The sequence below is a fragment of the Macaca fascicularis genome, chromosome 14, assembly GCF_037993035.2.
Source record: "Macaca fascicularis isolate 582-1 chromosome 14, T2T-MFA8v1.1".
Classification (NCBI taxonomy): domain Eukaryota; kingdom Metazoa; phylum Chordata; class Mammalia; order Primates; family Cercopithecidae; genus Macaca; species Macaca fascicularis.
The window spans coordinates 84,282,379-84,302,337 of NC_088388.1; the positions used below are offsets into that span (position 1 = coordinate 84,282,379).

At 35.1% G+C, this 19,959-nt stretch overlaps 1 protein-coding gene across 11 annotated transcripts in view; it reads right to left on the reverse strand.

Annotated features, from left to right (window-relative positions):
• DLG2 (discs large MAGUK scaffold protein 2) overlaps positions 1 to 19,959 on the reverse strand; it is a 2,233,585-nt gene that overhangs the window by 1,844,861 nt on the left and 368,765 nt on the right. For all 11 annotated transcript variants that reach the window (XM_045370161.3, XM_065528807.2, XM_065528814.2 and 8 more), the window contains one exon: positions 1,727 to 1,872. In XM_045370161.3, coding sequence (XP_045226096.1) covers positions 1,727 to 1,872 — 146 coding nt within the window. The remainder of the gene's footprint in view (positions 1 to 1,726; positions 1,873 to 19,959) is intronic.

The window sequence follows — 19,959 nt, forward strand, 5'->3', positions numbered from 1 at the left end:
AACAATAATGACAACAGGGTGGCATGTTTCATAAATAAACTGCTCTTGCAAATCAGTAAGAATTCTAGTACTGCTTAGAAAAATAGACAAAGAGCTTGAATGGATCATGAAAGAAATATAGATAACCAATAATCATAAAAAAAAGTTGAGTCTGAATAGTGAACACATAATTGCAATATAAAGCATTAAGTAAGACATTTTATCTATTAATTTGACAACATATTTTAAATAATAAAATGACAGTACTAAAGATATAGGCAGATTGGCCTTTTGAAAGATGGCTGATTTGTTCTTCAAAACAGCTTGATAATTTGTATCCAGAACCTTAAAAATGTCCATACCCTTGTATTCAATAGTTTCATTTATAAAATCAATCTTAATGAAACAGTTAGAAAAAAAAAAAAAACCAGCATTGGCTTATACACATGCACATCCATTACAGCATTATTCAAAGCAGGAAATTGAAGATAGCCTAAATTTGAATGAAGATCTGCTTAACTAAGTTCCAAATCATGGAATATTCATAGCCATTAAAATATTCTCCAAAACTGTTCAATGTTATAATATGGATAAATACTATTAGTGTAACATTCAATATAAAAGACATAAAATGCCCTACATGCTATTGTCCCAATTTCATGTACATATATTTGTACAAAAAAGGACTAAAAAAGTCAAAATAATTACTCTTAGGTGCTAAAATTAGGATGATGTTTATTTTTATGCTTTTAAGTACAATTTCACAAAGTTGATATCTATTATTTAACAAATTATTGTCATGATTAACTTTTTTTTTTTAAGTAACTAGGGTGATAATTAGGCTCTGTCCTTCCTAGTTTATACATCAGCTCTGAGCAGGACAGAAAGTATATGAGAGGCCTCAATATTAACAATACAAACTCAGCAATCAACATGCTATTGATTGGCACTAGGATTCTATGTAGTTTCCAAATCATGGGGTTGGCTACATGACTCCAATCTTGACAAATCGTGTGTGTGGATATGTACTATTACCTCCCTTCAAAGTATTGACTGCCACTTAAAGTATCCATTGACTTGTCCCTGTTAGCCCTTAGCTATGAACCTGAGAAATGCCTCAACTTGCCTTAGCCTTTGGTAAATGTTGATTGTAACAGTAGTGTCCAAACTGTTTGATTCCATAATTCTATCTGTAAAAACAAGTTGATCATACAACTCTAATTGCTTTATATTTATTTTTTAAATGCATTACTACTAATATATAAGTTACTCAAATACAGAAAATTTTAAAGAATGTGATTAAAAGAAATGGAAATGGGAATTCTAATATTCTGTTCCTACACCTCAACTGATCATTTTATTCTTGCCCCGGGATATGTGCCCTTGCTATGGAAATCAGAATCGTAGACTGCACTTCCCTATTCTACTATCCATCTCCTTCCCCCACAGCACAAGGAACCATGTTCTGAAACTCCAGAATGCCTTAGACTTGAGTCAACTCTAACTATGACAATATTGCTAACATAACCCACTCAAACAATATAAAGAATCAGGTCACTCCCATGCCCTATTTTACGCTTTGGAAAAACTGAATTTTCATATATGAAAATTGTATACAGTATGGTATAACTACATTTCTATTATTGTTGTTGTCATTTGTTGATAATAATCACTATTACTACCATTACTTCTTTACTGGACTAAGTCCTAGTATTATTCAGTTCTTTTGGAAGTTTCAACAGTATACCTCTGAAGATTTTTGAAGTCTGTCATGGCACGGAGCAAGAAGGGATGTCTTCTCCCATTTCTGTAAAACTTGATTGGCTTCTTCTATCTTCTGCTCACAACTTTTTTGAGAATTTAGCAATGTCACCTCGTAAAATTCTTGGATATCTGTAAAGAAAATGTAAAGAAAGCATCAAAATGTCATGCATGACTTCATAAATAGCTTCTGTATATATGTCCATATATTGGCATACACAAATTTTGCTGATTAAAAGAACTGCATAAATATATTCCAAAGTAAAACAGAAGAAATCCTGAAAAATATCTTTTTACCTGCATTTAGAATGCTTATAGCAGCTTTATTCAGAATTACAAAAACTAGAACAAATCCTTCAAAAAGTGAATAAACTGTAGTAAATCCATATAATAGAATGTTATTCAGTAATAAGGAATGAGCTATGAAGCCAAACAAAAACATAGATGAATTTTAAATGCATATTGCTAAGTGAAAGAAGTCAGTCTGGAAAGGATACATGCTGTATGATTCCACCTATAGCCTCTGGAAAAAGTAAAACTAAAGAGACAGTTTAAAAAAACCAATGTTTGCCAGAGGTTCTGAGCAAGAGAAGGAGGTTTGAATACATAAAGCAGAGGATGATTAAAATATTCTCTAATGATACTATAGTGTTGGACACATAACATGAACCATGTGTCAAAACCCAAAGAACTCAATAGCACAAAAAGTAAACCTTAATGTAGGCAAATTTTTAAAAAATCTTGTAGGAAGTCAGAGGATCCCAAGATGAAATGCAGACTGTTACAAAGGAATGTAACTGTGTTACAAAGGTATAAAATAACCTCCATGAAGTCAACAGGAAAAAAAAAGTACTAACTTAAGTAACTTTGAAAATGAACAGACTATAAAACCAAAATCAAAGAAACTACACAAAAGCATCATACTCTAGTTGGTAAACTTGTGTCCTGTTGGGTACGGATGAACAATTCTGAAAACACAATACATGTATACTAAAATTGAACAATTAAGCGAATGGATGGTAGATGATGGGAGCCAAGTTTCTTACTGTTTTATAGAAAGTTACAGGCAAGTAAGGTTAAAATGATTCATATGATATTAGATGAGAGTTGGAGACATGTTTAGCTTAATGTAGATATAGATGAATACATATAAGAATATTTACAGACATGTATATACACAAATCAGTTATACGCACATATATTTCCTTGCTTCATCTGCTGAGAGGGCCTAGAAGCAATGATGCCACAGTAATAATAAACAAAACTAGCACCCTGATTTTGGCCTCGGTGCAGCATTGGTAAAAAGTAATGAACACTGTCATATTAGATTAACATTGAGGGTGTCTATATGCACTCAAAGTTTTCAAGAGCTACAGGATAGAGAGATAGATAAAAATACATTTAGAAATAGAAATGAATATGTATCCGGACATTTCCCAGCTCTGTCATATATAATGCCTTGCTCTGTCTCCTGAGAGGACCTAGAAGCAGGGACATCCCAGTAGCGACAAGCACACTCAGAGTTTAGATCTTGGTTTGCAACACTATTTTCCAACAAAAGAAACCAGAGTTCTTTGGAGAAATGGTTGATCCTAGGACTCCTAGGTAGGAGACATAAGATGAGTATGGACCATCTTATAGCCCCAGCAAATAAAGAAACAGTCACCAAAGAAACAACTCTGCTACAATGGGGAAATATCGAAGAAGCAAAAGAACCACATGAAAGAGCTGCCAAAGATGGCCAAAGCTGGAGTGATTTGAGCAAAATAAAAAATTACCTAGTATTGGATTATAGTGCCAAATATAAAATAAAGGGATGAGTAGGAGGGATTACAAAAGGGTAAGAGGAAACTTGTAAGAGTGATGTGTATGCTACTATCTTTATTGTGCTTATAGTGCATATATATGTCCAAACCTATTAAATTATGCAGTTTATATAGATGCAGTTTATTATGTATCAGTTATGCTTAAGATGTATATATGTATCAATAAAGAAAGCCAAAAGACAAGGTACAAATTGAAAGAAGATAATTTTGCAGCACACAGACAAAGGAACAGTATCCAGATATGAAAAGAAATACAAATCGAGAAGAAAAAGACAAGCAAACTAAAAGAAAATAATTGGTAAAAATTATGATCAGGCATTTCACAGTAAAATAAACACATGTCACAGACAAGCCTAGGAAAGAATCCTCGACCTCATTGGTGATAATAAATACAAACTGAGATCATAATCAAATGCCCTTTACATCAAAAATATTGTCAAAAATAATTAAGTCTCACAGTACAAGGACTAGAAAAAGACATTAATTCATGGTAACTTATTTATTCCTAGCAAGTGCAAATTGCTATAGCCACTTCAGAAAATAATTTAACATTTGTTCATCCTATAAGTCAGTATTTCTACTACCCAGTACACATCCTAGATAAACTTTGGCACATATGCACCAAAAACAAACCAAAATGTTCATAGCAGCATAGATTATAGTAGCAAACATCAGAAACATTCCAATGTCCATCAAAAGTGAAATAGATAAATTGCGATATGTTCTCAAGATGGAATTTATGGAGCAGTGAAAATGAATGAATGATAATATCACAAAACTATATATCTTAGAAAAATAATGTTGAGTGAATAAAGTTTCAATATGAAAAAATTTTTGTAAAGTTGAAAAATCTACAAAACTGAACCATATATTTTTAAGCATCCATGCATATACATATAACAAAACAAATAGACAAAAGCAAGGGAAGACATGAAAAGATGTAGTTACTTCAGTAGACAGGGTGGGCAAGGAAGTGGGATAAGGAAAGTACATATGAGTAGTTGCAAATTAATGGCAATGATCTATTTCTAGATGTCAGTAGCAATTTCAGAAATGTTTCTTTTGTTATTATGCTGTGTATATTATAGATAAATTGCATATATTGTTTTGTATGAATTAAATGTTACATTTTCATAAATAATAAAGAAAAATTTTATGTTTCATAAATATTAAGATTTACAGAGAAAAGTTAGTAATCCTTAAATTTTATGTACAGCTACAGCTTTATTCTGCCACTAGCAATAAAATAACTGTGAGGTCGTGTCTGAAAAATGTGTAAGAACAGAAGGTAAAAGCTATACAGATATACATCCTTCCCAGATTTTTAAAATAACATACAGGCTGGTAGATTACTAATTCGGTTGACAAAAATCAGAGGAATAAGTAATATAAAAATATAAAATCCAGAAAACAAAATATGTTTACATCATCTTGCCTCATGTATTAATGAAGAGAAAAGAATTAGCTGGGCATGGTGGTGTGTGCCTGTGGTCCCAGCTACTCAGGAGGTTGAGGCAGGACAATTGCTTGAACCCAGGAGGTCACGGCTGCAGTGAATTGTGTTCATGCCACTGCACTCCAGTCCTGGTAACAGAACAAGTCTCTCTTTCAAAAAAATAAAAACTAAAAATAAAGGGAAAAGAAAAAAAAAGAATTTCTGTAAACATTTCTGCAGCTACAGTCTCTTAAAAGAATGACTTGTAATGAATAAAACAATTTTTGTAGATAGTCAAATTTCAAGATTCTTTTTCTCTGCATCTTTTTAAAGGATATAAACAGTTTCATGAGCAGTACTTGTAAGTCACCAAAATTTGAAACACTACGTGTACAAATTAGTCAGAAAAGAAAGGATATTTATCATACTCGTGCTATGCATTTATATCAATAAGCTGTACTTTGAAACATAACAAACAGTGATTTGATCACATTTAGAAAAACCCTGGGGACAATATTTTTAATATTAAACTTGTAAATCTTCATTAATTTATACCCCTAAATGTGACGAAGTGTTCAAAGTCTATTTCACTGTTTTGTCTGCTTATTCTCCATGCCTGAAGCAACTACTAGAGAGGAAGAAAATAACCATGATTAAGTCAAAGATGACTTAAATTTGATGATAATTCAATGATCAATGCCAAATTTCACTTTTGGTTAACAAGCATTATTTTTTAATAATTGACATATATCCCCTTGTCACTTTCCAAGCATCTCTCTTTTATACCCTCTTTCCTCACCATCACCACCACCATTCCCACTGCCAGAGTTCAGGCCCTCAACATCTCTTGCTCACACTCTTCTCTAGGCCCAGATCCCATTTCCCACACTTAGAAATCCTCCTTCTCCTTCAATGCCCAGTTCCAGTTCAGTCTTTGTAAAAAAAATATTTGAAGTCAGAGATCTAAATATGAAATGTCATCATCAAGAAATTATTTTTACTAAAACTGGGTTCAATTGAGTAGGTAGTAAGAACACCCAAGCAACTGTCATCAAAAAGAAAATATGTTTGGAAATTTGTGGGGGATTCTCTTCTTACAGCTTCAACAAAGAGATGGTAAAATGTGTTAAGATATATGTCTATGCTTCTTCCAACATGCCTTGTTCCCTTACCACATACCTGCTTTGAATTCATCTAGACAGTATAGCACAGTTGATCTTGCTATACTTAATGATGTTGCAAATTACATTAGGCTTTTCTGAACACTTGGTTCTGCTTAGGGAGCTAGATAAATGCTCATAACCACTTTCCTTATTCTGTATCCAAATCCCATACTTTCTCTTCTGCAAAGTAAAATACTGCTGCTTTCTTCCTGTTCTAACAACATATTGCTTGAATCTGCTCAATAGTTATTTCTCTTTCTGCTTTATAGTAGAAATAGTTGTTCACCCACCTGTCTTCAACATTTCAATTCACTAAGTAATTTTTAAGTGCTAAGCAAGGCCCTCAGGAATAAAGACAACGTCCTATCCAGTCATATATTCTCTAGTATCTAACATTATCCTTAAATTCAGTAAGCACATAATGAATTCTTGGTAATTTTCATTTGTTTGTATTCCGTCTTTTTAAGGTTCAAACAGAAAAAAAAATCATTAAATGAAGTCAAATCCCTTCTCACTCAGGACTGCTAAACCCTGCATATTGTTTAGATTACATTTTTATGTGACTTGACTCCTTGATTTAATCACAGCACCTAGCACTTTTTATTTTGCACATTCCCTACTCAAATATAAAAATATTTGCCACCTCTGAGGATATACAAAATAAATTCCTCAAATTCTTGAAGACGTGTCTATTTTGACGTCAAAATTTTTAAAGAATAGTCTATAAATTATTGTCAAATTTACAGGAAAGTGTTACAAACTCTAATGCACACAAAAATTACCTGGGGACATGGGGCCTGAATTTCTGTGTTTCTAATAAGCACCCAGGTGATGTCCATGGCTTCTGATCCACTAGCAACATTGGACTTCAGAAACAGCATCTCAGGGATAAGAATTTCATGCTCTCAATTCAAATAGCCCTTTTGAGTCACTGCAATCCTCTTCTTCAGAGTGAAAAGCGGGATTAAAGGGGAGAATAGGGTGAAGGATCCCCATAATAGAGGGAAGATGGCAAGAGAAAAACTCTGCCTATTGATTCATAAACAATAAGTACTTAGTGGGGATATTATTGACTAAACTGATTTAGATTGAATTCATTAGAACTTAGCTGGAAGAAACTGTATTTCAATCTTCTGCCTTTAGGATCCATTAAAACAAAAGAATTGACTTCTAGGTGATAGCTGAGATAGCCCCTATTCAGTCCTATCTCTCTGTTTTTTAACCCACACTCCTTAAAAATGAGATCTGGTCTTGGTAATAATGATTCTGACACAGTTAGGTCTTCAATTGTCAAACAGCATGTTGAAGGAAATTCATAATAAATAGGACTGTCTTTTCAAGCACACCCTTAAAAACTCAACATATACTCAAAATATTTCATCTTCTTCCAAGAAGAAACACCTAACATGGTATACCTATTTCAATGATGCTACTATTTCCTCAAAAGACACTTAAAACTCCTCTTTGAGATATACCTTCAAGCATTTGATGAGATTTGTAAGGTCCTTGGAAATGGTAAATATTTTTCCCTTGAAGGGAAGTTTGCTTTTCTTAAAATAACCAAAATTCACTAGGCAAACTTTAAATATAAGTAATGGAAAAAAGGATTTTTTACATGACTTAAGAAAATATGATTCTTAAATCATGAGACTTTTCTTATGTGACTCATGAGTTGCTGTGCAATTATCTACTTAACCACAATAAAATAAAAAAGTAACTAGAATGCTGAATGTGTAACATCTTTACATACTTTTCATCTATTATGGGCTAGAATAAAAGTGACTGGGGAAAGGCTTTGTGCACTTCTTCCTATCCCAGCCTTCATGCTGCCAGGCATAGTATTATGGGAACAACTGCAGTCACCTCTGTACTCTGCCAACTAAGCAGAAACCCCTGTGGAGGTTGTTACTGTTGATTCATTTGGTTTTTAGTGATTGGCATATATGGCTATAGCTCACCAAAGCTGTTTAATCCCAAAAATTTACCAAAATCACCTGAGGATTCTCTCCTTTTCTTTTTTCTTTTTTTTTTTTTTTTCCAGACAGAGTCTTGCTCTATTGCCCAGGTTGGAATGCAGCAGTGCAATCTCAGCTCACTGCAACCTCCTCCTCCTGGGTTCAAGCAATTCTCCTGACTCAGCCTCCCAAGTAGCTGGAATTACAGGTGCCCAACACCATGCCCAGTTAATTTGTGTATTTTTAGTAGAGATGGGGTTTCACCACGTTGGGCAGGCTGGTTTCGAACTCCTGACCTCAGGTGATCCACCTGCCTCAGCATCCCAAAGTGTTGGGATTACAGGCGTTAAGCCACTGTGCCTGGTCAGGATTTTCTTCTTACAGCTGCAACAAAGAGATGGTAAGATGTGCTTTAAGACATATGCCTTATGCTTCTTCCAACATACCTTGTTCTCTTACCACATACCTGCTTTGAATTCAGCTGGACAGTATAGCACAGGTGAGCTTACTATACTTAATGATGTTACAGTCTTGGTGTTCCATTAAGCTTTTCTGAACACTTGGTTCTGCTTAGGGAGTCAGATAAATGTTCATATCGAATTTCCTTATCCTGTATCCATAGCCCATACTTTCTCTTCTGCAAAGTAAAAAGTTATCATTCTCTCAATCCATACAAGTCCAAAACTACTAGACGCTGAAGCACAGAAGTGGAATTTTCAATAAAGCCTTTATCAGTGCGGTAAATGTCCTATCTTAGGCTTTGCACCAAGGAAAGTTTCTTTAAGAATATTACCTAGAACTAGAGGAATAAAGTTGAATATGAGGAAGGGACTAAAGTTGAATGTAGATGAAATAAAAATATAAATTTCATAGCCTAGACCGAGTGAAAGCAAGTACCAAGTAAGGGAATAAAAGAGGCAAAACAAGAATGAGTGCAAAGCCCGGAGTACAAGGACTAATGCAAAATGGAACTCAACAGATGCTGAACACATAAGACCAGAGAATGAGCAAATGCTCATACCCAAAGGGTCATGCAAATTCCACATTGTTCTGATATGATTGGGCTTCTTCTGTGCCTAGACAAAGCACAACCGAAGGAAGGAGGAAAGAAGGAAGGAAGGAGGGAAAGAAAGGGAAGGGAAGGGAAGGGAAGGGAGAGAGGGAGGGAAGAAAGGGAGGGAGGGAAGGAAAAGAAAGAGAAGAGAGGGGAAGGGAAGAGAAGAAGGGGAAGGGAAGGAGGGAGCGGGGGTGGGGCAGAGAGATTATGAAGGAAATCTTGGTTTTAAAGTACTTTCCTCTATTAAAAAGAATCAGGACATTTTGGAGAAAGGGCTCACAGGATGAGAACAAGGAAATTATGAATCTAGCACATCTTTTTGTACTAGAAAGGAAGGAAGTGCTCCAAAATCACAGGATCATATCAAAAGGACATGTAAGCCAGCTTGAAGGGGCTCTTAATGACTAAATCTGAAATAATTTGAGCCTTAAAAATCAATTAATAGTCAGGAGATATAATTTTTTTAATAAAATAATAATCCATTAGTCTATCCTGATATAGATAAATTAGTGATTAAATGAGGGAGAAGAGAAAGCTCTTCCTTATAGAATTCCAACTAATAAATATAGAAGAAATGATGGAATTATAAAATCATTGAGGGATGCTGCAACTAGTAGTAAAAAATAGGACAAGAATGTGGCATTATATAGCCTCATAGTATCTCCCCACCAATTAGAACAGAATGGGTCAGGCATGGTGGCTTACATGTGTAATCTCTTTGGGAGGTGAATGCAGGAAGTAGGAGCAACAGTTGAGCCCAAGAGTTTGAGACCAACCTGGGCAACATAGTGAGACCTCATCTCTGCAAAAAACAAAGATATACTTATACAATTATCTTTTTAAATAGTACAAACTGGCACCAGGAGCCTCCTGTTATTATACACAAAGAAGAACATAGCATCATTTCTGTAATATTTCTGCCCAAAATGCACAAGTTGAATCTAATCATAAGGAAACATCAGACAAATGCAGATTATAAGACATTCTACTAAATACTTGGTTTGAAATCTTCAAAAATGTCAAGGTAAGAAAAGAAAGGCTTATGAACTATTGCAGATTAAAGGAAACTAAAGAAGCATGACAATTAAATGTTATGTGTAATGTAACGTAGATCTTGGACTGAGGAAATACAACTATAAAAGACATTATAGAGATAACTGCTGAAATGAATATGGACTGTTCATTAGATAATAATATTGTACCAATGCTAAATTTCCTGATTTTGATAACTGCACTATTTATGTAAGAGAATATTCTTGGTTTTAGAAAATATATAAGTATTTAGTGATCAATGTGCCTAATGCCCCCAACTATTCTCAAATGAGTGAACGGCATCAGGCACTTCATTAATAAGACACATGCAAAGCTGAGCATGGTGGCTAATACCTGTAATTCCAACACTTTGGGACGCTGAAGTGGGAGGACTACTTAAAGCCAGGAGTTTAAGACCAGCCTCATCAACATAGTGAGAACTTGTATCTACAAAAATTAAAATAAACTGATATGCCTACTTATGTATATATGTGTATATGTGTGTATAGAGATATATAGAGACACGCATATATAGAAAATGATAAATAGAGTGAAATGTAAACAATTGGTGAATCTGGATAAAGTGACTATACAGTAGTTCCTGTACTATTATTATAACTTTTCTGTAGATTTGAAATTACATTGAAATACATCGCTTTGAAAAATGGTAAGGTGACTAGGAGGTGTTAGTGATAAGTATGGAACTGGGAAATATCCAGTAACATTAGTAAAAAAAAAAACTACAGAAAAGAGACTCAAAGAGGAACAAAATATACAGTGCAGAATGTCATGGAAGAGGAAGAAGATCAGATCAATGGGGCATATGTGAGGTAGTATAATTATTTGGAGATAAAAGCACAAGCTCTGAAGTCAAACAGAATGGCCCTGGCTCTGCTGCTTACTAAATGTGTGACCTTATGCAAGTTACTTAACTTTTCTAAACCTCACCTTCTTCACCTATAAAATTTACATATGTAAGTACTCCACGTTGTTGAATAGTTGTATAAAACATAGTAAATGGTAGCTATAATATTCTTTGGTTAACATATCATCTTCCAACAATACTGTGTACACAGGCAGTCTCATTAAATGTTGTATACCTGAACAAAGAATATGCTCAGCCAGGGGTCATTTTTTCCATAACAGTCAAGAGTGCAGACACTTGAATCAATAAAGCAGAATTAATACTTGACAAGGAAGCAGAAATTGTTATTTACAAGTTTTTAAAAAGCTGATTCAAATGGAAATTGTAACAGAAATGCAATAAGATGTGCATGCAGCAACACAGTATTTTTGTGGCTCAAATAATGTCTTTAAAAATATGACCTCTAAAATGAATTTTAATTCAAAATACCTCCTTGATGAATAAATGTGCTACTTCAAGTTGCTTGAAAAGCAGGCACTAAATAAACTCAAGATATTGTTAATGCAAATCAGCTACCTTTTATCTTACACTTATAGCACTTACACTCCCAAACCACCAGCAGGTGTGTCTTACTCTATATCTAGGAGATAATTAATTTTCAATTTCACATCAATCATTCAAGATGTAGGAATGTTGTCAATTCTTTTTACCTCACAAAGATTTACCATGTAAATTCTACAAATCTTCGGAAGATAAGTAACTATATGTAATCTCGTATGAGCCCAGGTGTGTGTGTGTGTGTGTGTGTGTGTGTGTGTGTGTATGTGTGTGTGTTTGAGACAGAGTCACTCTGTCACCCAGGCTGGAGTGCAGTGGCGCAATCTCGGCTCACCGCAAACTCCGCCTCCCAGGTTCACGCCACTCTCCTGCCTCAACCTCCTGAGTAGCTGGGACTACAGGGCCCTGCCACCATGCCCGCCTTATTTTTTGTATTTTTAGTAGAGATGAGGTTTCACCGTGTTAACCAGGTTGGTCTCAAACTGCTGACCTCGTGATCCACCCAGCTTGGCCTCCCAAAGTGCTGGGATTACAGGCATGGGCCACTGCGCCCAGCCGAGCCCAGTTTTAAGTTATATATTCTTTCATGCCTACCTCCCTACTAAAAAATTCCCAATATCTTCCAATCTGTGATTAAGTATTGGTATTGCTCACTGAAGACGGGAGAGAAGAAAGAAATAGCATTTGTCATTTACCAGCCATGCATAAACACCATGTGTTTAGTTGTACTTTGTAAATGTCATTCATTTTACTAACTTCTTTCGATCATCTTATGAGACATGTATGATTACACCTATGTTAGCGATGGAGAAACTGAGACTGATTCAAGGTCACCAGGCTGGACAATGGCAAGGCTAATATTAGAATTCACATTTGACACTGAAGCCTACACCCTTTACTGCAACATGCTGCACCAGTATGTGTAATAGAATGTTAGGGGTTAATTAAATAATATCAGTGCTAAAACAAGCATATTTTATTATCAAATGCATGACTAGAATATCATTTAGAAAATTCTTCAGATCACCAGATGGAAAGAAAATCAAACCTAAGGAATTCTCAAAAACTTTCCAAGACCTGTTACCAAGGATATTTTAACTAATCTCAACAGCGCAGTGCTTAGCTGAAGCTATTTGGTTTCTTTCCATCAGCAAAATCTCAAACAGAATGAAAGTTTGGACTCCAGGGATCATATCTTTCCAGCTGATGAATGCCAAGGGAGACAAGAATGCTTATGCATAGAAGTAGCTATAGACTTTCAGTATAGTTAAGCTAGGAGACAAATATTAAAGAGGTTGCTACAAATTGACTCTATTGGCCTCTCAGATTTGCTTTTTACATCCTGTGAACACAGGGTATTCAATAAATATTAGTTATGCAATAATATTGCAACAAATTTTTCCAGAGGCTAAGAACTAACTTTAACAGAAAATAAGAAGCAGAAGAGAAAAAGATGGCAAAACAGCTATGAAATAATAGACTTTGGGGGAACCTTTGGCATCAGGCATATAAGTATAGATTTACTTAATATTCTGTTTAATGGTGATTTTATGCAATTTTATAATCAGTCCAATTAAACAACTCATATGAGGACAGAATAGCATTCAGTCTACAGGGAGACATTATCCATAGAGACACATGTTAAGTAGGAAAATAAAAATCTGTCTCTGACATGTAAAATACAACATCCCTCTCATCTCCTCAAATCAGATATACAAGGACTTTTATTACAACTTGCCAAAATGGCAAGATTGTTTTGTTTTGATTTTTTTTTTCACTTTGTTCTTTCTTCTTTTTCCCTTCTTTTGGACATATAGCTCTGAATCATAAGACTGTATAGAATTCTACTCATAAATACCAAAAGCTTAGTCTCCTCTTATGTATACCATGAAATGAAGGGTATTTTTTTGGCAGATTAATAAATCTAATATCAACTATCACTTGAAAAAAGTATCACATTCCACTGTACCAAAAGGATGAATTTAAATGAAAGTCTGTAATCATTTCACTTGGAATTGGTCCAGGAAGTGACAGCTGATGGCTAATCTCAAAAAGAACATGCTTGTAAACACTGGTGTTCCAATTATCTGAAAATCAATTTTAGATTGTAGAAATTATTGAAAATATACTCCTATAAAATGTGTAATAAAATTTTATTATAATTATGATGTGATTGTATTATGTATTATATAAAATGACACAATCATATTATAATTTATTTTAGTGTATAAATAATATTAATTATATAAAGTTAATTATCATATACATATCTCTATAGTACAGATAGAATCATACCAATTATATTATTTTAAATTTTATGATCTACTGTGCTAGAAAATCTTATGAGAATATACTGCTTAAATAAAATTGTAGAAAAATAAAACCAAGAGTCATTAAATATGTCACCTTTCTTTTTCCCCAACTTCCCCAATACCAAAAGAGTTAGCTTAAGAGAAAATGTTATGCCCAAATACAAAAGTACAGATTAGAAAATATGCTACCCAATATACCTAAGGTATCATTAGCACACTTTTATATTGGCTAAATAAAGTATACTGCCTTTTGTTCTAAAGTAATAGCGGAAAGCCAGCTTGTAGACGAATAGTTTTTATGTTGCAAGAACTATCCGATCCACTGCAGTCCTCAAGTATGACATGAAGCTTTCTAGTTCTCTCTCAGACTGCCTAATGTTTTGCGATAATTTTGAGACCACTGGAAAGTCACACAGGACCCATAGTCAAACCAGCAGGCCATTCTGCCTGCTTCCAGACAAGGAAAACTATGCTGACAGTTCCACTAACAATCTTTGGAAAATAGTAACTTTTCTTCTTGCTTTATTGAAAAATACATCTATGAGCTTCTTCTCATATTTTCTTCTTTCTCTTTTCATTCCATTCATTCTTTCCCTTTCCCTTTCCCTTTCCCTTTCATTCCCTTCCTGAACAATTCAGTCCCAAAGCCACTGGGTGAAGTACAGCAAGGTCTACTCTGGTGGTGAAGGAGTTTAGAGAACAGAGCTATAGTCATCCAGAGCAGGGTGTCAGATTGGCCCAGGGCCTAATCTAGATGAGAAAGGTATCCATGTATGGAGGCAGACCACAGCTGAGTTACAGAGCCTGACAGAGTGAGGAAAGAGTCCTTGAAGACAGGTAGGCTAATATGGGCTGTTGGAATTAAACAAGTTAGGAAAGGCCAAATAGGCTACATAATGTTTGAGCATAGAGTTAAAACCTGAGTAGTATGAGGAGGGCACCCATGTGGTGGGAAGGGGCTGAAGTGCTTTTTCATAGCTAAGTAGAGTGACAAGATCTCCCATGCAGAGCAGTGACCTAGCAAGGGTTGCGAGAGCATGAGTTTGGTGAGGAGGTTATCTGTGCTAGTGTGGCAGAAACAATGGGAGACGGGTTACATACAGAAGGATTGGTCAGATAAGTAAATAAAATAAGGATAATTTGAATCTATCAGAAAAGAGAGTGAAAATATGGCAGTAGAGAAAACTACAATGAATTATATAGTATTAGACTGGAACTGGAGTAATCAGTGTGAACTCATGGTTTTCAATATCGATAGATAAATACAGATACTAATATAGACGTAAATTTGTCTGAGTACAAATATACACAAAAGGGAAAATAAATTCACAGTGGGGAAGCCTGGAAAACACAACCTCAATTGTGTGCTCAAAGTGAACATCATAAGCAAATGTAGCAAATCTAATTATATGCCACCTGATAGGACGCAACGAAAAGATCACAGACTCGCTTCTGTAATATTCCTATTTCAGAAATGTCAGTCACACAAAAAAGAAAAAAGTAAAAGCTGAGAGTCTGCCACAGAATTAAGGAAATTAGAAAGACATGACAACTAAAGATGACATGTGATTCTGAACTAAATTCTTTGCTATAAAGCACATCTAACTGGGACATCTGTTAATTTCCCATTAATACTAATATTCGCAATATTACCATCCGATTTTGATGGTAATATTGCAGTTATATAACAGATTGCCCTTGTTCCCAGGAGACACACTAATGTAGTAGTAAGAAATGGAACAAGTTGGTCACTTAACACTCATATGGGTCAAGAGATTTTTTTTAAGTGCTGTACTATACTTTCACATTTGAGATTATTTCAAAAAAAAAATTTAATGCCCTAAAAATAAATATTAAAAATTATTTCTAAAAAACAAAGAAAATTACATCTAGGTCATAGAAGATGTAAATTCTTTGTGGTTGCCTAGATGCAAACACTTCACCCAATTTTCAACTTCAATAGTCTATTTTTGTGTTAGTAATAAATGCCATTTATCAAACATACCATAGCAAGTTGAGCATTGTATGTACATTATCTCATTTACTATTCTCAATAATCCTATGAGATAGGTACAATTATTTCACCCCTTTACATTGGAAGAAACTCAGGAAGAGAGAGGTTGAGACGTTTTCCCAGTTTGCTTAATTTATAACTGGCAGAACTGGGATAGGAACTACGTATGTCTCACTCCAAAGTCTGTGGTGTTAACTATTACAGACTGACTCTTTATGTCTGGAGTAATTGTTAGATTTTCTTTGTTTTGCTCCGGGTTAACATGGATTTTGTTTGTTCATCTTGTTTTTCTTGTCATCTAGGATGTTTTATGGACCATGACTCAGCAGTTCCAGCTCAAAGATTCTTTCTCCCTGAAGCCTCTTTCACCAAAAGTTATTTCTCCCTTCCTCCCCATTATTGCCTTTGCACTTTGCATTTATCTTTTGATTCTTATGACCCTGTGTCATTGGTATATATGCTTTATTTCCCTACATGTAAATTTTGCAAAGTTAAAGGCTAAGTTACACTCCATTTTTTTATCTCACATAAGCAGTGGCTGTCAAATTTTATCATGCACCAAAGTCACCCAAAGAGCTTGTTAAAAAACAGATTACTGGACCGTATCACCAGAATTTCTGATTCAGTAGTCTAGGGTAGGGTCTAAAATTTACTTTTCTAACAAATTCCCATGCAATGCTGGTGTTGCTGGTCCAGGGACCGCACTTTGAAAAACATTTCAGTACTGTATAGAGCTTACCAGTCTCTTACCAAAGTAGCTAAATAGTGTTTTATGATTTATAAAACTATAACACATACATTATCTTCTTTGCTATAATATATCCAAATACAGATATAATATATCTATGGTATAGAATGCCTCATATTATGTGGTAACAGTAAATTGGTTGGTTCATCTTTCCCACCTTTTATTCATTCATTCATTTCTTCAGCAAATATTTCTTAAGTATTGACTGCGTGCCTGATACTGAGATACAGCAGTGAATAAGACAGAGTAGCCTCTGCTATGATAAAAACTAACAGTCTAGCAGAAACAAAGAAGACTAATTAAGCAAAATATGACAAATTTCCATACTTCACTTCCAATTATCTTCATGGGAAGAGATATTTGATAAATGGGAGCAACAAAACAAAATGTGTATTAGCACAATAACACATTAAAGTTATAATGGGTTAGGCAGAGAAAGGTTTTTCGGTGTTAAGAGACTTTTCACTGTAGAGTACCTGAAGGGCTAAAACAATCTTCAAAGATGTAGAGAACTGAGAACACGATACTGCCCCTCCAACTCCTCAGGGATACAGTAAATGGAATAACTGCAGGAAAAGCTACAGTCTGGGGCAGGCGAAACAAACAAGGAGTAAAATAAGAAAGAAGCAGGAAAACCATAAAGGAGATACCCCTTATGCCCATCAGAGATGGACTCTCAGACGTTCATACTCTGTATGAACAGATAGATGGGAAAGAAAATTCAAATTCTGCAGAATCCTTGGGGATCCATGGACATTCATGTTGTCCAGAAGCAAAATTTTCTTTCTGGACATATGCAATAGTTGAATCAAGTTATTACTATAGTGTCAGTGAATATCAGGTCAAAAGAATATAGAGTATAATGAGAATACATGACAGAAAGCCTGTTCTAGGGAGTTTATTTCCCAAAGGAGGAAGAACATTCAACTGAGACAGAAGGATTAGTAGGTATTTTCAGGCATGGGAGTTTGAGGACAGGGAAGTGGAAGAGATGGAGAACATGCAAGAACCTGAGGGAGGAGAAACCATGACAAGGACCTTTAAAAAATTGATTAGAGGCTGGGCACAGTGACTCATGTCTGTAATCCCAGCAGTTTGGGAGGCAGAGGCAGGAGGATCACTTGAGGTCAAGAACTCAAAACCATCCTGGCTAACAAGATGAAACCTCATCTCTACTAAAAATACAAAAATTAGCTAGGTGTGGTGGGGCATGCCTGTGATCCCAGCTGCTCAGGAGGCTAAGGCAGGAGACTTGCTTGAACCTGGGAGGCAGAGATTGTAGTGAACCGAGATCACACCACTTCACTCCAACCTGGCTGACAGAACAAGACTCCATATCAAAACAAAACAAAACAAAAAAACCAAATCATTAGAGAAGGACAAAGAGACTGGTATAAGATAAGGCTGGAGAGGTAGGCAGGTAGGTAGACTGTTGTATTCTGTACTCAGTTTTTAGGACCTTGAAAGTATTGATCATGTCAGTAAATTTTGTATCATTGTTGCCAGAAAGACTATATATGTTTGATAAAGGTGGAATGAGAGAATCAATCAATCAATGGATGGATGTGTAAAGCAAATATATGGTACAAAAGACAGAGGCATAAAATTAAAATGGCATGATCTGGAAATAAAGCATTGAATGGACCAATATAAAAAGTAAAGGAGCTTGTGAGTCTCGATTATGCAGGGCTAGAACTGTGAGGGGGCTGAAAATCATCTTATCAATCTGCTTACTGTAGAGATGAAAAAACTAAGGCTGGTGAATTAGGTGGCTTCCCCAAGAACACAAAGCCAGTAGTGACCGAACCAGGACTTGAATCTCCTGGTTCCCAAACCAAGAAGCTTTCCACTACAGTCATAGCTCATTCTGGACCTAGAAGTATAAAAATAAGTCTCTAACAGTCACTATGCAGACAGATGCCAAGCACATCAGAACCTTATCCCTAATGGACGCATAACTAGCAGCTGCCACATTTTTTCTAGTTGTGCTTTAGAACTTAGCTATGGATGATATAAGAAAAATACTCATCCGTCCTGTCATAAAATTGATTCATTTCGAAAACGGCTATTCTCTCTGTGTTATTATTTCCTTTTCTACCTTTAGAAAGGAGATAATAATACAAATAGTATTTGTATTACTTGAGATACAATTTTATTATTATTTGATATAATATAATTTGATATAAAAAATGTAATATTATTTTATTATATTATTTGAGCCTGAGATAATTAATACAAATAGTATAGTGGCAACACTCAGCACAAAATTATCTTAAGAGCACATGAGGTCAGACTGTCATGGGAAGAAATCTCTCCAAGCAGCTGCATAACTACCTATAATTCACAGGAAGGTAGAATCAATAGGATTCTGGAAGGCCGACTCCACATTCTGTTCTTTAGGTAACTACTATTTGTCAGAAACTTGGACAGACACTACTAACGTGTCACAAATAATGATTTTGCCCTGAGTGACTTTTGGTCTGTTATTTCCAACCTTCTTTCTCTCTGCTGCCTAAGTTCACTAATAATACTACTACATAAACAAATAGCATATTTTACTCATTTAAAGATCACATTTGTTATTAATCAAAATATTAAAATTTGGCGCTTTTTTTTCTATGTTCCATATACTAGTCAGGCAAGGTGGTAGGTAAGAACTATGCCATCATCTTTTAGGAAGTGTCAGAATGCCTGCTGAGCCTACATTCCCCTTCTGAAGGATTTCCTACATATAAGCTATCCCAGACTGACTGGTGATTGCTGAACACCTGACCTGAGACTAGTCAATTGCTAGATGGGCCAACAGGTATGAAATGGCCTGGTATAAGAATTCTGCCTTACACCAGTGGTGATAGGCTAATTCAACTGGATACTCTCACTTGAAAAGTTTAAAACAAACAAACAAACAAAAAACCAGTCAGTTAGTTGATAATTTCAAGGAATAGAAGCCAAAACAGAGAGCTGCACATTCAACATAGTAGTAGAGATGAGATTTGGAAGAATGGCTGTTGAGGATATAGTAGAATAACCTGGTGGCTAATAACAACAGCAGCTACAACAATAATAAGAACAATCATAATAAAGGCTTACTTTTATTGAGCCCTCACTATATTCCAGACATGATAAGAAATTCAAATGCATTATTGTACCTAAACCTTGCAACTACCTATGAAGTAGGTTCAACTACCTATTATCTCCATTTCACCAATAGGAAAACTGAGACAGAGCAAAGTTAAGGAAGCGCACAAAGTCAC